Raw genomic sequence first — 21,049 nt, forward strand, 5'->3', positions numbered from 1 at the left:
ATTCAGATATTTCTGAAGACTTGTACCAGGTTATTGATAAATATTTTACAATAATAAATATATTGGCTTAGAAAATTTCAAACTAAAGTGTAGAGTGTAAAAAATGAAAGGCCTGAAGATGCATGCCAATGCTTAGCACTGCCTTAAAGTGATCGTAGGTTGAAGGCCTATAATATGGCTTACTCTGGGTGATTAGTTAACTATGAATCAAATGGCAGAAATTAATTATGAATCAAATGGCAGAAATTAATTATGAATCAAATGGCAGAAATTAAGTAAAATCACAATCAACTAAATGCCATTTTTTCTTAAACATTAAGGACCTTAACTGTAAGAACATTCTTAACAGTTTATAGTAGAGTTTATTCTGAAAATCAAATCAATGGTTACCAGACAAATATCAGCTTTGAAATGTTTTTAAAAATGTATTCACCAAAATTATTCACAGTAATGCAATGTGTTATATTTTGGATCAAAACTGCTTGCACTAGAAAATAAAGCAATCTCACTTAAGTCAATTGTAGCAGAAAAGCAAATTTAGCAGTTTCCAATAGCTTAACTGGAAAGATACCGATTTCTTCTGTCGCAATGGTTGTTTGAAATTCAAGAGTGAAGGTGTTTACAAAATTTGTCCAGCTGACATTGTGACACCAAACAGAACACAAACCTCAATTAATATTCAATTATTTTGCTAGCATTATCAAGCAGAAGGGTCTTGAGACCACAAGTCTAAAAAATCCTTATTATAAATGGTGCTAGACGTAGAGCCAATCTAGTTGTAAGGAACACTTACAGCTTACTTGGTGTCATACAGAATCTATTGCACCTTTGAGTGCTAAACAGTCAGTACTTCTCAAACTCCACTGGTTGAAGGCCCTCTTTACAAAAGGGATTAGTAATCAATGACCTTCCCCAATCTAAATTATACCATATTCTACTGTTGTAAAACTGCTATAATGCTTTTAAGTAAATGCCTGTTTTCTTACAGATATAAGTGAGATGGGTATGCCTGCTCCCAATCACATCGAGAATCACGAGTACAAACCAGCTACCATTGCATTCTGCCACTATCCCAATGCAAACATGTTTTAAAAAATCTTCACCTTTCTCATTTATCTTTACATTAGCCATCAGTTCTCTATTTACACCATGAGGTAACTAATAACCATTCAATGGTTTGTCTTACCTGAAAATGAACTCTTGGACATGGTTTAAGAGGCAAGCTAGAGCCTATTCTCCGAATAATACTACGAGACGAGCCATAAGGTTTGTTTGACCAAAAGGGCTGCAACTGGAAGCAATTTTTTAACATTTAGAGAATAGAACTCATGAAAAGTTAACTTTCAGCTACACTTGAGTATTCAAACTACTGACAAATCAAATTATAGAGAGATTTTCTGTATGATTTAAGACCATACAATTACCAACAAGTCCAAGAACAACAAATGCAGTGACTGAAAATCTGATGTGTTCCTTATTGCCTAATACCCGGATCCTTGTGTGTTCAGAACTGTGGGTATAAATTTTGTTTACTTATGCAATCCTAGGGCAAAGTTTATATTTTTTTAGTTCAAAATACGACAATCAAGAAGAGAGAAGTATTTAACTTACTGAATCCATGTCCATTCCAGCATATCCCAACATCATCCTAATCATCTGAATAAGGAATAGAAACATTAAAGCTGTACCACAGCTTTGCAATCCACATTAATTAGGAGTCTGGAAGCTTTACGCAGTCCCATCATTCAACTGAAGGAAAGATTTAATATAATCAAACAGCCACATACAGACATAGATATAATTTAAAAACAAAATCACGAGACACATTCCTCACCATTTTATTTTCAACCAATAAAACGGTTCAGCTTGTAACAAAAAGCTATTACACAATATGAGCCAAAAGCTGTTGAGCAAAAAAGTCAGATGGTGTATTTACATTACTACTGTAGCATCAATGCAAAATGGTATTGCTTTGGGCCTTCACACCCAATTAAGAAAATAGAAGTTAAAACTGCTTCAGTGGTGCTCAAGTTTACTTTTTAAGTAACGATCGTCCATTTGTGGAGTTACAGAATTGGCATTATATACTCAGTACATTAAAACAATGAGGTAGTGATGCTCAGTATGAGGCCATCCTATAGAAGCATTTAATGGTCACAAAATTTGCTCTATAACATTCTAAACTTTTAAATTTGAATTTGCGCACATTATGACATTAAAATTTAAAACTCAAATTTCTCAACTTTTGCCTATTTCATGCATTTGTTCCTTTTTTAACACTTAAATGTTCAGAACGACACCAGGTCTAGCTTAAGATACACAGGTAAATGTCATAGTTAGGGCTGGCTACAGTTGCTCTGTGATGATTTGTTAATAGAATGTGTTGATCACCCCAGATTGCAAAGAACTAAGCAATATCATAAAGGGTGAACCTTGAGTTGTGCAATCTAAACAAAAAGGGCCAGTTGCCTGAACAACCAGCCACAAACCAGCATTCAAGTTCTTCTGGCCATATTCAATCCAGAAGGTTATGTTACACATTGGAGCCTTAATTAAGTTGCTTTAGTATACAATATAACTATTAATTTCCCCTCAAAGTAACCAGTAACAGAAAAATTAAACAAAAATTGACATGCAACTGAAATGAATATACATGTGCTGTTAACAGAGAATTCTTAAATTTTGGAAACAGATTTGCCTGTTCATGCAATACACACCACAATTTCCCATTAAACCATAACATCATTTTAATTAGGCAAATGAGAAGGGAGTGAGGGTTGGCAGAGAAAATCACTGATCAACTCAATCTAACTATGTGCCTCCAGGCAACAGGAATTTCAAGTTTACATGGACAATTCCATTATAATAGATAATTGGCTGATTGAAAAACCATAATGCTGAATGGTGATGACAATACAAATAAAACAAGTAATCATAAATCATGACAATTATATAAATAAAAAGTATAAAATAAGATTAATAAATAAGATTATTTCAACATACACACAATTACAATACATTGCAAAATGCACACCTACTTAATTTACAGAATAGAAGTGAAAGGTTGACTGCACTCTATTTTGTATCTAGATCATTTTTGTCCATAGATCATCTTTGTCAGGTTGAGTTCATTAAATTATCAATCATTATTTATGTGTTTTATAAAGCATGGGACTGTGCTGTCTCAGTCTATTTATTCTATATCTTATTTGTGGAATGGTGTCTTTTCTCCTTTATTCCATCACTCATTTACTTTTGGGGGGAGGGGGTAGTGGTCCAAGAGATTTCTAGCCAAATCCAGGCAGAACTTCTTCCACTTTTCAGTAAGGAACCACATACAGTATTCACAGTTGTTCAACTTGTGTCCGAGTGGCTTTGTTATGCGTTACCTGTTTCAGTGTTCTTTTCTGAATGTTTTCGAACTTGTTCACGACAAGTGAATATCGTTTTTTTTAAAAAATGTGGAAGCATCAGTGCACTCATTAAAAATCTTCAGACTAAGAATAATTCACTGCCCAACATCCAAGATACTTGCAACAATGTTAAATCTTAGTAAATACGACCATCACGCTCGTTTAATCAAACGTTGCATAAGCAAATACCTAGATGAGAATTTGTGTCGGCATACAGTAATGTTTATTCAACACAATCAGGAGGCCAAATTCAATTTTCGAAAAGCCATTTTGCATACAGAACAATTCGATAACTTTAAAAAATACCTGGAAAAACTCAGCAGGTCTGGCAGCATCTGCCTGACCTGAGTTTTTCCAGGCATTTTTTATTTTTTGTTTTGGATTTCCAGCATCCGCAGTTTTTTTGTTTTTAATTCGATAACTTTGTACACACTTTGTACATAACAGGTCCCCCTGCATTCCCAAATAATGTGATTAATCTGTTAATCAGTAATGATCAGATTACACTCACTCGGTTCGGTCCAGTCACAAAAAGAAAAGACAACGCACAGAAAGAACAGATTCTTCCTTTCCCACCACCAAGAAACAACTGTGCAAAAGAAATGGCTTTAAAAGATTGAATGAAGCATCGGGTCAGACTAATAGCTGAAGCAGGCAACCTGGAGACATCTGTTGAAGGGTCATGAGGACTCGAAACGTCAACTGTGTTCTTCTCCGCCGATGCTGCCAGAACTGCTGAGTTTTTCCAGGTATTTCTGTTACTCTCTGTAAAAGGCTTGACTATAAAACCCCGAGTCCTGTCCTGCCCTCCCCTGGGCGGGGTCCTGCCCCGGGTAATGCCCTCTCACCTCAATCCTTCACTGGTTCGAGCTTCTTACCAACTGACCCTGAAGTAGCGCGAGACAGTCACTTCCGGCACGTCCCCAGTCAGCCATGGCCCTAACCGTCCATTCAACCTTTCAACCGGAATTGGATGTGTTTAATACAATTAAAATACTCTTTATGGTAAATGTTCAAAATTAATACATATTGTGTTCAAATAATTCCCATTTATTTAAAAATAAATCTGCAGAGTGGAATAAAAATACGACAATAACACAATGCCGGATAGGCTATCCTAGCAGGAGCTGCTTGAGCCAATGAGATGCCCGAAATTGAGTAAGTGCGGTGTGCAGGGCCGGGTTGGTTCAAGGCGATGCGGAGCTGCGGAGAGAACGGCATTGTTAATGCTTTATTGAGTTGTTGTATCCGTTGAAACGGAGGGGATTTGTTGGTAGCATTGACGAGTGATCGAAGGAGTAGTGAACGTAAGCAATAACCGAAGAGCCAAACAAGTGTCGGGTGTTAAGGTACGTTGAGGCCCGTGGCCACTGGAGGTTAAATGGGATGAACGGGGAGTTCTGCAATGAGGCGGCTGCGGGCGGAGGGCTGTATCTTGAATATGAAATATTATCAGGCTTAACTCTTCAGCCCATGCGTTACGTTAGCGTTTACACCTGATTTAAATTGCGTTATATTTCAGACTTCTGACTAAAGAATATTTCTGGAAGTTGGATCCTTAAACTATCCGGTGAAAATGCACGATGAACGTTTGCAGAGTTTCTTAAGTCTTGATTTTATGGTATTTTTCGCTGTATATTGATAGACATGTTTGATAGAACATACTTTTTTGTTTTTGTTTGTAGTTTTAGCATGTGTTGAGTTTGGTGTTGCATAATTTTGATTCTTAGCCTTTGATTCATAATTAATTAACATATCCGATTTTATGTTACATGGGATTCCAGGATATTTGCTGGTATAGCCATTTTTTATGAACCCCAGTGACCTTGGATATGACCATAGAATGATATGACAACTACTTGCGTTTATGTACTGCTCTTATCCTAGTAAAACACCCCAAGAAGCATCCCAGGATCCATAATCAAACATAATTTGACATCCAGCCACATAAGGGGGTATTTAGATAGTTGACCAAAATCTTGGCTGAAGAAGTAACTTTTAAGGATTGTCGGCAAGAAGAGAGAGTGATGACATTTAGGGAGGAAATTCTAGAACTTGGGCCGAAGCAGTTAAAGGGTTGGCTGCCAATGTTGAAGCAAAGTGGAGTTGTGCAAGAGGCCAAAATTGGAGGAATGCAGCTATATCAGTTTTAGTGTTGGAGGAGGTTACATAGCTAGGCTGATGTGAGACCATGGAGGGATTTCAAATAATCGTGAGAACATTACATCACAGAAGGAGGCCTATCGGCTATCCAATGGGTCTCACTCCATTTCACAGTATATGCCCTTGATTTGTGATGCTTCAACTCTGATTTTCTTCGAACATGTGATCAGTTGGGCTGCCTAATGGCTTTTTTCAATCTTGGTGTTTTCTTGCAGTATAAATCTTATTGCTTTACTCTCAATTTAATACTTTACAGGTTAAGTGCATGATAGTTGAATTTTCTTATCTGATATTGCAAATAACATTTATTTGAAAGTATACAATGTCATGAAAAACTGCCTCATCAGAAAGACTGTTGCCTACAACAATGGCTTAAGTATGAATTTAACTGGCTATGCAAGGGATTTAAGTAAGACAAGATCTGTCAAATCTGACTAAATATATTTAACTTGTTAATGGTTTAATGCATGCCTATTTTACTTCTACAGTGCATTATTGAGAAAATTGCTTAAAACATATGGCATAGTGGATGGTGGCACAATGAGTGGGGAGCCTGATGCATTAGCAGTAGTAAACCAGCTGCAAGATTTAGCATCTGACCCCTTAAACAGGCGAGCGATTGTTCAGGATCAGGGATGTCTGCCTGGGTTGATCCTGTTCCTAGACCACTCAAATCCTCAAGTTGTTTACTCTGCATTGTTGGTAAGTTAACTTATCTGCTCAATGTATTGCAATTTTCAAAATTAATTACTGATGGAAGATAAGCATCTACCCAAAATTCTTGCATTTAGTACCTTAACAGCTATTTATAATTGATTCACAACCTTTGTTAATTAAGAGCTTTAGTAGCACGAGAGAGCAAAAATCAAACAGAATTGTTGGGTGTTGTCACTTTTCTAACTCATTTCAGAGTGATGCAGTTTATAGCTGGGTTTCAGTAAATATCATCTATCTTGTATATTGCAAAAATTAACAAATGTAACAAAATTGAGACATATTGTCGAAGCATTTCATCTTGTACTCAAGAATGCCAAATTACAAACCATCACAGCAATTTATACTGCAGGAGAAAAGAGCACTGATTGTTTGGCAAGTCAACCCTGGCCAAGACGTTGCCATGGAGAAAGCAATGGGGAAACTATAGGCTCCCCATGCTCCTGGGTAATTCGAAGAAGGTGCAAGGCTTGAACATGTTCCTTTTGCTTGCACAGAATGGGCCTCTGCATATGTCACTTCTGGCAAGAGTAAATGAGCCAAGTTACAAGCTCAACTGATTATCTTAAATTGGTTGTTAGTGTAGTTATTAGCGTACTCTGGATTGTTTGGCACTCAACCAGCCTGCTCTTGCAAAACCCAAAACAAAATGTCTACTGTTAGATGTGATTCTACAATTGGGCAGCCCTTAACTCTGTCTGCTCAAAGGAGAACGATCGCCCCTCCTCTAGTCTCTCCACATAACTGAAATCCTTCATCCTTGTTATAATTCTGGTGAATCTCCTCTGCACCCCCTCAACTATTTTCATCCTTTCCAAAGCATAATGCTCAGAATTAGACACAACACACTAGCTGAAGCCTAGCAGTGTTTTATAAATGTTTGCCATAACTGCCTTCCTTTTGTATTCTTTGTCCCTATTTGTAAAGTCAAGTAACCTGAATTGTTTTTTTAAACAGCCTTATCAATTTCTGTCACTTTTATTGATTTGAGTATTCAGAGGAATTTGTGTGTTCTTGTACATGAATCGGTGAAACTTAAAGTTAATAGCAAACAATTTGGAAGGCAAATGGCATGTTATCCTTTATTGCAAGGAAGTTAGAGTATAAGAGAAAGGAAGTCTTGGCGCGTTTATACAGGGCCTTGGTGAGACCACATCTGAAGTGCTGTGCACATTTTTGATCTCCTTACCGAAGGCCAGATATGCTTGTTTTAGAAGGAATGCAACAAAGGTTCATTAGGTCAATCCTTGGTACAAGAGGGCTGTCCTATGAGGTGAGATTGAGTAGAACAGGCCTAAACCTTCTGAACCATACACAATTCTTAAAGGTATTGTGCTGAGTGGCTGTTTTCACCTGACTGCAGCATGTAGGGGTTATATTCTCAGGATAAGGCGTTGACCATTTTGGACTGAGATGGAAAGGAAATACTTTGTAGCTTTAAATTAAAGTACTTCTAGGATTACCTAGCAGAAAGATGGAATTTTGCTGGAAAATAATTGCAGTCTATCAGGTATAGAGGAAATATTGGATTTCATGTCAATGTAGCCATGCCTTGTGTATATACCTCATACTAACTAGCTTATATGACTAATGGCAGAGGAATAGGATGGAAATGTGTGCTCTTGACCAAAGACTAATATGAAGGGGAGAAACAAGATAAGAGTGTGCAGGTGAGCTGAATTCAGATTGACTGTGGTACCAGCTGGTAGCTTCTTCCTGACCATTTGAGCAGGGAAAGACAGAGCACCAGCACAGTATGTGCTGTGATTAAAATTAAATTGTTGATGAGGTAACAAAGCATAGTGGCAGAATTGTTTTGTATGGCAGGTACCCATGATGTAAAACATTCAGGAAAAAAAATCTACTTGTTCAAGTACCAGGTGCCTGCAAAATATTTTGTACTTGTGCATCTTATTGCTTTATAGAATAATATGTTAATTATGTTGAATATTGTGGAAGATGGGGAGTAAACACGTACTTCCTTTATTCTCCCTTTTCTCCCCAGCCACAACCACCACCACCCCAAGCTCCAAAGAAGGGTCTCAGAAGTTCCAACAGTGCCAAGAAAGTATTTAAATTTAGGAATAGCACTCCAAAATTGGGACAATTGACATGCTGAATCCACCATTAATAAAAATGAGGCACATAAACTGGAACTCGCTTATGTTGCCTAGCCATTTCTATTGAATTCTATAAAAATTTTAATCCCATTTTTCTTTGGCTCACCTAAACATGTGGAGAACAGTGACATTTTCTGTGGTGCGATGTAATGGGGCAGAGAAAAATAAAATGGAATGCGGAATAAACTCTCTCAACTACAATTGAGAAGCACGCAAATTGTGTCAACAACAGGACGAACAATGAATAAAAGTGTGGCAAAACTAAATGCATGGCAAATAGATCATATGCATGCATGCTGATATGTATATTCCATTCGATAAAAAGCAGTAAATTGCATTTCGTCAGCAAAATGGCTAACAGTTCTGACAACATTTGCAACTTTACACAATGAAGAAAAAATCTGAAGCAATCCATCTTGGAAATGGGGTACAATTTTGATTTGACTATAATATCCACAATGTTTAGGAGCGCTGGTGCACAGCAAAATATATTGGAAGTGTCAAAGAAAATTGCCAAAATAAAATGTAATAAGGCAGAAACGGGGAAATTCGCATGGTGAAAATGGAGATGAAATACTTTACTGTGGTACAGCACCTTGACAATCATTGCACTGTACTGAAGGGCTAACTGTAATCACATTCTATTGTGACAAACATGATGAGAAAGTACTAGCAAACTTTGCTTCACTTGCAAGAAGGAATCTTTAAGGTATTCCAGCAGATCTCTCGTGGAGTTGCTCGTCTATAATTGTGGTTTGGACGATTTTGCTATTTAGCTGATGAGCTGGCAAATTCATTAAATACTTCCTATGCAGAAGTTATATAAACATGAAACCCAAGTAGTTGTGACTATTTTGGAACTCATGGGACCATTAACAGTTTTAATAGTTTGTCAATTTCTCTAGGTCAGAAAAACCCATCATGACATGTCTGGCTTTCATTTTTTTTAAGATTGTTACGGATGCAAAGCAGTGTGATGACTAATTTTATTCCATGAAAACGTAGAGAATGAGTTGTCCTGGTAATAAATAATTCCTTAACATTGAAAAGTATGTCACACCCTAGTCTGTTGACCATTGCTTGTAATTTTCCTGCAGCTTGCAATGACCTTTTAAAAATCCTGGCATATTTTTCAATAGAATTCCTTTGTATTTCCTTGGTAACTTTATCATCATGAGTATTGCTTCATATCATGCCTATCCTTCCATGTTGTTTGTGGATGCAGAGATTAGTCAGATTGCTGTGATGTTTTGAGCAACTTAGAAGTATAGATGGAAACTCCATATTCAAAGCCATGATTATAGTATGAGTTGTTATATAACCTGAAATGTAATTTGCATAGTTCCATTATTTGGATTGTCATAAACTTAAAACTACTTTTGTTTCTGATCTTGACAGCAAGTCTGAAGTGAGTTGTTTTTTTTCACACCCACTATAGTAACTTTGATAGTCTAACAGCATCACTATAACACTAATTTAAAGGAGAGAAGTTGTGCAGAAAATATGACCTCATTTGTGTTCTCCACCTGTCCTAATTGGTTTTCTCAGTTGTTATTGTAAAATGTTGTTTTTCCTATTGTCAGTAATGACTAATGCAGCTACGTTTTTTTTTTCCCTTCTACACCTCAGGCTCTGCGCTATCTGGCAGAATGTCGTTCCAGCAGAGAGAAAATGAAAAGTGAACTAGGCATGATGCTGAGCTTACAAAATGTGATTCAAAAGTAAGTCTATATTCCCAGGTTAATTTGAAAGTTGAAAACAGCATCTTCCTTGGGTTTTATAAGGATTCCATTCTTGAATGTTTTCCTAAGAGTTTTTTAAATAGTCTTATTAAGGACCTGAATTCTTATGTTCCTATAAATTATGAAAAAACTGTTTTGGATAATGGTGTCCCTTTCCTCAAAGGAGATGAATATTGCAGCATTTGACATGACCAAACTTGCACTTTGAGAATAAATTTGCTAATGTCGTATGCTTCATATTGAATAGCAGAAATTGCATAATACCATCAAGTTATGAGGAATCCATGAGAGTTTTGATGTTGAAACACCACTCATAGGTATAGCACACGGTGAATATAGACATTTTTATAATGGGATATTTCATAGGAGATTGAGGGAGGAGTGTTAATGGCATGTGCTACTCCACATACCAAATTTAACATGCCATAGATTTCAGTTTTTCTTTTTGACTTGTTTTTGGGATGTGAGTATCACTGGCAAGGCCAGCAATTATTGACAACCCCTAGTTCTCCTTGAGAAGGGGTTGGTGACCTGCCCTGTTGAACTGTTATAGTCCATCTAGCCTAGATGATGTTGTGGAGTTTCAGGATTTTGACCTAGTGACAGTAAAGGAACCACAATGTAGTTCCAAGTCAGGATGGTGTGCAGCTTGGAGGAGAACTTGCAGGTAGTGATGTCCCCGCATGTCTGCCCTTATCCTTCTAGGTTTTTTATTATTCTTTCATGGGACGTGGGCGCCACTGACTAGGCCAGCATTTTTATTGCCCATCCCTAATTGCCATTGAGAAGGTGGTGGTGAGCTGCCTTCTTGAACCGCTGCAGTCCAGGTGGGGTGAGTACACCCACAGCAATGTTTGTGATTTTGACTCAGTGACAGTGAAGGAACATCGATATAGTTCCAAGTCAAGGTGGTGTGTGTGGCTTGGAGAGGAACTTCCAGGTGCTGCTGTCTCCATGCATCTGCTGCCCTTGCCCTTCAAGCTGATGGAGGTGCAGGCTTGCAAGGTGCTGTCGAAGGATCCTTGGGAAATTGCTGCAGTGCATCTCGTCGATAGTACGTGTTGCTGCCACTGTGCATCAGTGGTGGAGAGAGTGAATGTTGAAGGTGGTGAATGGGATGATCAAGCAGGCTGCTTTGTTCTGGATGATGTTGAGTTTCTTGAGAGCTGTTGGAGCTGTACTCATTCAGGCAAGGGAGGAGTATTCCATCACACTCCTGATTTGTGCTGTGTAGGTAGTGGACAGGCTTTGGGGAATCAGGAGACAGGTTACTAGCCTCTGACCTGCTCTTGTTGACATAGCATTTATGTGGCTGGTCCAATTCAGTTTCTGGTCAATGGTAATTTCCAAAATGACGATGGGAGATTCAGTGAAGGTGATGCCATTGAATGTCAAGGAGAATGGTTAGATTCTCTCTTGTTGGAGAAGAGAGTTGCCTGGCACTTGTGTGGTGTGCATGTTATTTGCCACTTATCACCCCAAGTCTGAATGTTGCCGAGGTCCTGCTGCATGCGAGCATGGAATGCTTCAGTGTTTGAGGAGTCGTGAATTGTATTGAACACTGCAATCATCAGTGAACGTCCTCGCTTATGACCTTATGCTGGAGAGAAGGTCTTTAGTTTATTATTAACAGGGTTTGACTTTGAATGAGTTTAAAACATCTTTAGCAGAGATTTGACTTTATGTAATTTCATTTCAGAACAACAACGCCTGGTGAAACTAAGTTTTTGGCAAATGAAGTGTATGAAATTTTGCAGTCATCGAGCGGTGAAGAGTCTGATCAGACGAATGATCATAACTCGCATAGACGCAAACCACAGTTTTTCCTGGGAAGTACTAACAAACGTGCAAAAACAGTTACTCTGCAGATAGATGGTTTAGATGATGCGGTAAGAAATCCAATCAGTGTGAACTATTTCTGCTTATTTTTAATTGGGGTTTGGAAATGCATTTTTCAGTTGAGTATAAATAAGGAGCTAAGTTTGCTTTAGTGAACCACTCCACTTTAATTGTAATTTGATTGACAAGGAAAGGCACAGTTAAAGTGCCATGAATGACGTAAAGTGTTTTTCATTGGGTACATAGTAATATTTTGGCAAGTTGATGAGCATTATTCAATTTGAATTGCTATGTAAAGTTCGAGTTAATGCTTCTGCTGTGACTGCACAGTGCTATCTCTAGTGCTGATTGCACAACAAGTCTTGACATTGTTTTTGTGGCTTTGTTTATGTATGCTAATGGAAAACTGGTTCCCTTTTTTAGTAAAGATTTTATATGGCAAAGTGGTGCAGTTATCAACGTTAAATAAGCAGGACTGTCGAACTGCTGGCAACTTAGTTGATGGTTTTACTTCGGCCCCTAAAATGAATACAACTGAATTACACCCTTCTGAATCCATTTTTATTTTATTCGTTCATGGGATGTGGGTGTCGCTGTCTAGGCCAGCATTTAGTGTCCATCCCTAATTGCCCTTGTTCAGAGGGCATTTAATCGTCAACCACATTGCTGTGGATCTGGAGTCATGTGTAGGCCAGACCAGGCAAGGACAGCAGATTTCCTTCCCTAATGGACATTAGTGAACCAAATGGAATTTTACGACAATTGGCAGGGGTTTCATGGTTATCATTAGACTTTTTTAATTCCAGGTGTTTATTGAATTCAAATTTTACCCTCTGCTGTGGTGGGATTCAAAGCTGGATCCCCAGAGCATTACGCTGGGTCTTTGGATTACCAGTCCAGTGACAATGCCACTATGCCACCACCTCCCTGGAACTCCTCCGTGTTGACTGATATTTACTAATTTGTTATCTTGAAGGTTTATCCATTAATTTGTCTAGTAGTTTTATCTCAATACTAACAAAGTCATTAATTTTCTCTGCATTAACTCTTTGAAGAGAGTTTAGCTGAAGGCTCCCCTTGTAACCAGTCATTCATAATTTTACTATCTTGTGCCCGTCCTCTCTTCAAATTGTTTGCATGTTTTATTGTTCTTGCCTATTCTCATACTTTTGAAGTACTGAAGGAACTTCTTACTGATGTAGTTTTGCATCTTCAGCACTACTTTTTCTGCGTCATTCTTTGCCCTTGGTCAACCTTTTGACATGTAGCTATATAAAATATTCATTCCTGTGAACTCCATCCAGCTTTCCCTGAAAGATTTAGAAGTGATTTTTCCTTGTTATTTCATTTAAGGTTGCAACTATAAACTCAAGCCAGCAAGTTCACAATTAAGTTTGCTAAGCATTAATCCTTGAAAAACTCCATTTGAACTCTACTGAGATGTTGAACAACCTTCCCCGAGTTATTTTGTTTAAATTATGCCCCCCATGTATGTGAAACTAGACCTTTGATTGCTATAGAATCAGCTCTTGCTTTGTGGTTTATCTGCACCCTAGACCTGGCGAAACATAATTTTGTTTTAGAGAGGGTACAGAAAGGATTTACGAGAATGGTTCCAGAGATGAGGGACGCTAGTTCTTTGGATAGATTGGAGAAACTCAGGTTATTTTCCTTAGGCAAGAGAAGGTTGAGAGAAGATTCAATCAAGGTGTTCAAAATCAACAGAGCAAATAGGGAGAATTGTCTGCATTGTTGTAAGGATTGTAATCAGAGGACCTCAATTTAAGGTGAATGCCACAAAAGCCAGTAGCAACAAGAGGGCATGGTTAGGATCTGGAATGCACTGGCTGCTTCAATCATGGTTCTCAAAAGGGAATTGGTTAGCACCTGATGAGAAAAATTTGTCGGGCGAGAGAGTGGGATTGGCTGAGTTGCTCTTGCAGACTGCAAGCCAGCATATGATGGGCTGAATGATCTCCTCCTGTGCCAGAACCATTCTGTGATTCTATTTGGTCGCTGTGCCCTCACAGTACCATGACAACTATTTTCTGGGTGTTGTCTGGATCATTCACAAATATCAGGGCAAGATGAACGCCACCTCTGGTGAGTGGGTTAAGAAATAATCATGCATCATATTTATCAATTGGAACTCTTAAACCATTTAGGTTTTCTCAATTTATATTAGGCTGAGGCATCTGTCTTTGTCAGCAATTGGCTAGTTATAATCAAAGTCTCTCTGCCTATCTCAAAATCTTGTGTATAAAGCATGTTCATAGACCATAATTCCCCAAAAGTGTCTGAGGAGAAAAAAACTCAAAATTTGAAGAAATCCTGTTACCTTTGCAATTTTTTGATGTAACTTAAGCATATGAGGGGCATTACAACGCGTTTGCCCAAGGAAATTTGCACATAACTGATTTACACAGGTCTTACACCAAAAATATTGGCATGCACAAATTTCTTCTATTGTTTGTGCTGCTTCTGGAACATGTCTGAAGAACCGCTCAATAACCTAGCTCCTTCCCATGATAAAAGATTAACTCACGAATTTCCTACATTTTAAACAAGTAATGTGCTGGTGATGATTTAAACAAGAAAAATGTATGTGCAACAAAATCCCTTTGGGTTTGATTACATTTTTCTTTGATATTTTAACACTGATGCCTGTACCTAACTAAAGTGTCAGTCTCAGTGCACCATAAAAACCCCCACCCTACCAAAATGCATCTCCGTGCAACTACCTGATCTTCCCAAAGAGCTGGAGAGGGTTACAGAGATAGAGAAGGGGTGAGTCCTGGAGGGATTTGAAAACAAGGATGAGAATTTGCAAATCGAGGCATCGTTTACTTGAGACCCAATGTTGTTCAGGGAACACGGATAAGGAGTGAATGGGATTAGCGTGAGTTAAAATATTTGCAGCAGAGTTTTAGATGATCAAGTTTACAGAGGGTGAATTGTGACAGGCCAACCTTGAATTGGAATAATCAAGACTAGGGGTCTAACAAGGTATGAATGTGGGTTTCAGCAGGACCGGAGGTGAAAATGGGCAGCAGTCGTGATGACACAACTGTAGTTGGAAGCTCATCTTAGTTAGATATGATATCACAGTTGTGAACAGTCTGATCCAGGCTCACAGTTGCCAGGGTGAGGGCATTTGATGAAGTTGGCTGCTACAGAACAGATTTTGTGGCAAGGACCAAAGACAGTGTCTTTGGTCCAATATTTAGACTTAAGAATTTTCTGTTCTTCCATTGTTGGATGTTGGAAAAGCAGTCTGACAATTTAGTGACTGTGGAGGAATCGAGAACAGGTGGCACTGGTGATGCAGAGTTCGGTATCATTAGTATACTGTGTGAAAACTAACGGCGTGTTTTTGGATGAAGTTGCAGAAGGACAGCATATGGATAGACGCTGGGGACTGTGGATAACAGTGTGGGAGTGGGAAGAATCAGAGAATCTTAGAATGATTACAGAAAGAGACCATTGTAGGTGATTAGCTATGATTGGATGGATAAGAATGGAACTGGGAAAGAACTATTCCATCCAGTTTGTTCACTATGGGAAGGTGTTGAAGAAGGATGATGTGGTCACCTATGTCAAAGCTCGAAACAGGCGAAGGAGGAAGAGGGATATTTTCCTTTTTTTTATATATAGTTTGTGATATTGCTAAGAGCTGTTGCACTGCAGCAGGGGCAGGAACCTGATCTGAGTGATTCAAACATGGAGTTCCAGGAAAGATGGCCGTGGATTTGGAAGGTGACAAAACAGTTAAGGCCTTTGGAGAAGAAAGGGAGGATTGAGATGTGTTGATAGTTTGCAAAGGTGTCAAGGGTTGTTTTTTTTTAAGGAGATGGGTGATTGACGGATTTAGAACAAAGAACAAAGAAAAGTACAGCACAGGAACAGGCCCTTCAGCCCTCCAAGCCTGCGCCGATCATATTACCTGTCAAACTAAAACATTTTACACTTCTGGGGTCCATATCCCTCTATTCCCATCCTGTTCATGTATTTGTCAAGCTGCCTCTTAAACACCACTATCATACCTACTTCCACCACCTCCTTTGGCAGCAAATTCCAGACACTCACTACCCTCTGCGTAAAAAAAAACTTGCCCCGCACAAATCCTCTAAAGTTTTCTGCTCTCACCTTTAAATCTATGTCCCCTAGTAATTGACTCTTCCACCCTGAGAAAAAGCTTCTGACTATCTACTCTGTCCATGCCACTCATAATTTTGTAAACTTCTATCAAGTCTCCCCTCAATCTCCATCACTCTAGTGAGAACAATCCGAGCTTCTCCAACCTCTCCTCATAGCTAATAACCTCCAGACCAGGCAGCATCCTGGTAAACCTCCACTGCACCCTCTCCAACGCCTCCATATCCTTCTGGTAATGTGGCGACCAGAATTGCATGCAGTATTCCAAGTGTGGCCTAACCAAGGTTTTATACAGCTGCAGCATGACTTCCCAGCTTTTATACTCAATACTCTGCCGAAGAAGGCAAGCATGCCATTTGCTTTCCTGACTACCTTATCCACCTGCGTTGCCACTTTCAGTGACCTGTGCACCTGTACACCCAGATCCCTTTGCCCATCGATGCACTTAAGGGTTCTGCCATTTACTCTATAATTCCTGCCTGTATTAGACCTTCCAAAGTACATTACCTCGCATTTGTCCGGATTAAACTCCATCTGCCATTTCTCCGCCCAAGTCTCCAACCGATCTATATCCCGTTGTATCCTTTGACAATCCTCTTCACTATCTGCAACTCCTCCAACCTTAGTGTTGTCTGCAAACTTACTAATTAGCCCAGTTACATTTTCCTCCAAATCAATTACATATACTACAAACAGCAAAGGTCCCAGCACTGATCCCTGCAGAACACCACTAGTCACAGCTTTCCATTCAGAAAAACACCCTTCCACTGCTACCCTCTGTCTTCTATGACTAAGCCGATTCTGTATCCATCTTGCCAGCTCACCTCTGATCCCATGTGACTTTACCTTCTGTACCAGTCTGCCAAGAGGGACCTTGTCAAAGGCCTTACTGAAATCCATGTAGATAACATCCATTGCCCTTCCATCGTCAATCATCTTTGTCACTTCCTCAAAAAGCTCAATCAAGTTAGTAAGACACGACCTCCCCTTCACGAAACCACGCTGCCTCTCACTAATACGCCCATTTGCTTCCAAATGGTAGGAAATCCTGTCACGAAGAATCTTCTCCAATAATTTCTCTACCACTGACGTCAGGCTCACCGGCCTGTAATTTCGTGGATTATCCCTGCTACCCTTCTTAAGCAATGGAACAACGTTGGCCATTCTCCAGTCCTCTGGGACCTCACCCATAGCCAGTGAGGATACAAAGATTTCTGTCAAGGCCCCAGCAATCTCCTCCCTTGCCTCCCTCAGTACCCTGTGGTAGATCCCATCTGGCCCTGGGGATTTATCCACCTTAATATTCTTAAAGAGGCCGAACACCTTTTTTTTGATCTCAACTTGATCCAGGCTATCTACACACACTTCCCTAAACAAATCGACCACTAAGTCCTTCTCTTTGGTGAATACTGATGAGAAGTACTCATTTAGTGTATCTCCCATTTCTTCTGACTCCACACACAGATTCCCACCTCCGTCCCTGAGTGGGCCTACCCTTTCCCTGGCTACACTCTTGCTTTTTACATATTTATAAAAGGCATTGGGATCTTCCTTAATCCTAGTTGCCAATGAATTTTCATGACCCCTTTTAGCCCTCCTGACTCCTTCCCTTAAGTTTCTTCCTACTTTATATTCTCCTCAGGCTTCATCTGTTCCCAGCCTTCTAGCCCTTACAAATGCTTCCCTTTTCTTTTTGACTAATCTCACAATATCCTTTGTCATCCAAGGTTCCTGAAACTTGCCATACTTATCCTTCAACCCAGCAGGAACAAGCCGGTCCTGAATTCTTATCAACTGATGTTTGAAAGCCCCCCCACGTGTCAGTTGTTGATTTGCCCTCAAACATCTGCCTCCAGTCTAGATTCCTCAGTTCCTGCCTAATATTGTTATAATTAGCCTTCCCCCAATTAAGCATCTTAACTCGAGGACTCCTGTTATCCTTATCCACCAGTACCTTGAAACCTACTGAATTATGGTCACTTTTCCCAAAATGCTCCCCTACTGAAACTTCGACCACCTGGCCGGGTTCATTCCCTAATACCAGGTCCAGTTTTGCCCCTTCCCGAGTTGGACTATCTACATATTGTCTCAGGAAGCCGTCCTGGATGCCCCTTACAAATTCTGCACCATCCAAACCCTAAGTGATTCCCAGTCAATATAGGGAAAGTTAAAATCACCCACCACAACAACCCTATTGCTTTTACATCTTTCCAAAATCTGCTGCATAACTGTTCCTCAATCTCCCGCCAGCAATTGGGAGGTCTATAGTAAACCCCCAACATTGTGACTGCACCCTTCCTATTCCGGAGCTCTACCCATATTGCCTTGCTGCATGAGAACTCCGAGGTATCCTCCTGCCGTACAGCTGTGATATTCTCCTTAACCAGCAGTGCAACTCCCCCACCTCTTCTACATCCCTCTCTATCCTGCCTGAAACATCTAAATCCTGGAACGTTTATCTGCCAATCCTGTCCATCCTTCAACCAAGTCTCTGTAATAGCAATAACATCATAGTCCCAAGTATTAACCCAAGCTCTAAGCTCATCTGCCTTGCCTGTTATACTTCTTGCATTGAAACAAATGCATTTCAGACCCCGAGTCCCACCGTGTTCAGTAATTTCTCCTTGCCTGCTCTTCCTCTTAGTCCTACTGGCTATATTCACCAGTTCCCAGTCATTTATTTCACCTGCTGACCTATTGCTCTGGTTCCCACCCCTCTGCCATACTAGTTTAAACCCTCCCGAGTGACACTAACAAACATCGCAGCCAGGATATTGGTGCCCCTCCAGTTTAGATGCAACCCATCCTTCTTATACAGGTCCCACCTGCCCCGGAAGAGCTCCCAATGATCCAGATATTGGAAACCCTCCTACACCTTCTGTTCAGCCACATGTTTCGCTGCACTATCTTCCTATTTCTAGCCTTACTGACACATGGCACAGGGAGTAATCCTGAGATTACAACCCTAGAGGTCCTGTTTTTTAACTTTCTGCTTAACTCCCTGAACTCCCTCTGCAGGACCTCATTACTCTTTCTGCCTATGTCGTTAGTACCAATGTGTACAATGACCTCTGGCTGTTCTCCCTCCCCCTTCATAATGTCCTGTACCCGATCAGAGGCATCCTGGACCCTGGCATCAGGAAGGCAACATACTATCCTGGTGTCTCTTTCACAACCACAAAAGCGCCTATCTGAGTCCCCGACTATAGAGCACCCTATGACAATTGCTCTTCTGTGCTTTGACACCCCCTGCTGCACAACAGAGACAGCTGTGGTGCCACTACTCTGACTACTGCTGTTGTTTCCCCCTGATAGGCCATCCCCCCCCAACAGTATCCAAAATGGTATACCTGTTAGAGAGGGGGACAGCCACTGGGGATTTTTGCACTGACTGCCTGCCCCTTCTAGTGGTCACCCATCTATCTGGCTGTACCTTGGGTGGGACCACGTCTGCAAAACTCCTGTCTATGATGCTTTCCGCCACCTGAATGCTCATAAGTGCATCCAACTGCTGCTCCGACCAATCCATGCAGTCTGTGAGGAGCTGCAATTGGGTACACTTCCTGTAGATGTAGTTGTCCGGGACACTTGAAGCGTCACAGATTTCCCACATCCCACAGGTGAAGCACTTCACCCCAGCAACTGCCATTTCTAGAACTATTTAATAAATTAATTTAAACCTAATAACTGCTTATTAACTCCTTATTAACTATACATTCCCTAGAAAGAGAGCGGGATAGTAACTGAATAGAGAGAACATTCAACAATATCAGCCAACATGGAGGGGAAATTAGATGGTCAGCCGTTAAGTGGGAATAGCATTGAGGGTGTTGGAGGTGAATCTCATGGACAAGATGAGCTCAGGCAGGGCACGAGGGGAGATAGGAGGGAAACTAGAGAAATACATGGCCAGGGCCAGAACTAGGTGTTATTTTAGAGTAAGTTTAATTCGGTGGACTAGAGAAAGGAAGGGAAGCAGCAGAGGCAGATAGTTGAATCTCGATCTTAATGACAGGCAAGTCCATGAGTTCCTCACACTTTTGGAGGTGATGCTGGAGGAGACGGGAGAGGAGTTTAATAAGACAGTTTGAAATAGAGAAAAGAAGCTGAGAGTTATCTTTGCATTGCCAGATGATTCTAAAATATTGAGCAGTTTTTACAAATGAGATCTATGGGCATAATGGTACTTAATGTGGCCCATTGTTGGCAATGAAGAGCTAAACGTGTTGCCCACCATATCACTTCAAGTCGGTATTCTTTCGACATAAAAGAATGGATATTTGGGCCATAGGAGTGATAGAGGTCATGGTGTGAGAGCGTGATAGTTTTTATTAGGGCATAGGACACCAAAAGTGAAGGTTGAGGGTGTGGTTGAGCGGATGGGTAACTGCAAAAATGTCACTGAATGGAGGATGAAAAGCTAGACAGTCGTAATTTTCAATTTTGAAAGTTCAGTTGTAAATGATACGAGAAATTTTTCCAGGGTGGCACAAAAGCAGATGGGTTTAGGAGATGGAGCAGGATGTGAGTGCAGAGCAGTATAAGGAAGAAAACTCTTTTCTCTCAGCTTCTTTCAGTACTTACATTGGACACTGGCCAAGGAAGCAATACATTCTGGCCAATGATATTCATTTATACATTTAAAAAAAAATCTTGTTCCCACTTTTTCTCTTTCATCATTTCTCAACTTTTGTCTTTCTTGCCTTGCCTATACTTGCCTCTGTCCCATAAGTGGACACTTCATTCTCCAGGAATGGGACCAAAGTGTTAATTCATTCTGAAGCCAGATGGTGAAGTAGGAAACCAAATGCAAGTCTTGTAATTAATACTAGATTTGTTTGTAGAATACAACATTACAAATGTCTGCCTCCTCCTTAATCAACACCCAATGCCCCAGAAGTCT

The 21,049-nt window shown here is 40.0% G+C and overlaps 2 protein-coding genes across 9 annotated transcripts in view; one reads left to right on the forward strand and one right to left on the reverse strand.

Annotated features, from left to right (window-relative positions):
* Positions 1-4,349, reverse strand: part of mtfr1 (mitochondrial fission regulator 1) — a 41,213-nt gene extending 36,864 nt beyond the window's left edge. For 2 of the 7 annotated variants that reach the window (XM_041190394.1, XM_041190400.1), the window contains exons 1-3: positions 3,925-4,327; positions 1,612-1,749; positions 1,187-1,291 (exon numbers count right to left, since the gene is read on the reverse strand). In XM_041190394.1, coding sequence (XP_041046328.1) covers positions 1,187-1,291; positions 1,612-1,677 — 171 coding nt within the window. In that variant the 5' untranslated portion in view covers positions 1,678-1,749; positions 3,925-4,327. Of the gene's footprint in view, positions 1-1,186; positions 1,292-1,611; positions 1,750-3,924 lie in introns of all 7 variants that reach the window. The other 5 variants (XM_041190396.1, XM_041190395.1, XM_041190398.1 and 2 more) reach the window with 5 other exon arrangements.
* Positions 4,350-4,557: 208 nt separating this feature from the next.
* Positions 4,558-21,049, forward strand: part of armc1 (armadillo repeat containing 1) — a 31,828-nt gene continuing 15,336 nt past the window's right edge. The window contains exons 1-5 of one of the 2 annotated variants that reach the window (XM_041190140.1): positions 4,560-4,762; positions 4,936-5,034; positions 6,065-6,278; positions 10,040-10,131; positions 11,852-12,041. In XM_041190140.1, the coding sequence (XP_041046074.1) occupies positions 6,117-6,278; positions 10,040-10,131; positions 11,852-12,041 (444 nt within the window). In that variant the 5' untranslated portion in view covers positions 4,560-4,762; positions 4,936-5,034; positions 6,065-6,116. Of the gene's footprint in view, positions 4,763-4,935; positions 5,035-6,064; positions 6,279-10,039; positions 10,132-11,851; positions 12,042-21,049 lie in introns of both variants that reach the window. The other variant, XM_041190139.1, reaches the window with a different exon arrangement.

Source organism: Carcharodon carcharias, chromosome 6 (genome assembly GCF_017639515.1).
Source record: "Carcharodon carcharias isolate sCarCar2 chromosome 6, sCarCar2.pri, whole genome shotgun sequence".
Lineage (NCBI taxonomy): Eukaryota > Metazoa > Chordata > Chondrichthyes > Lamniformes > Lamnidae > Carcharodon > Carcharodon carcharias.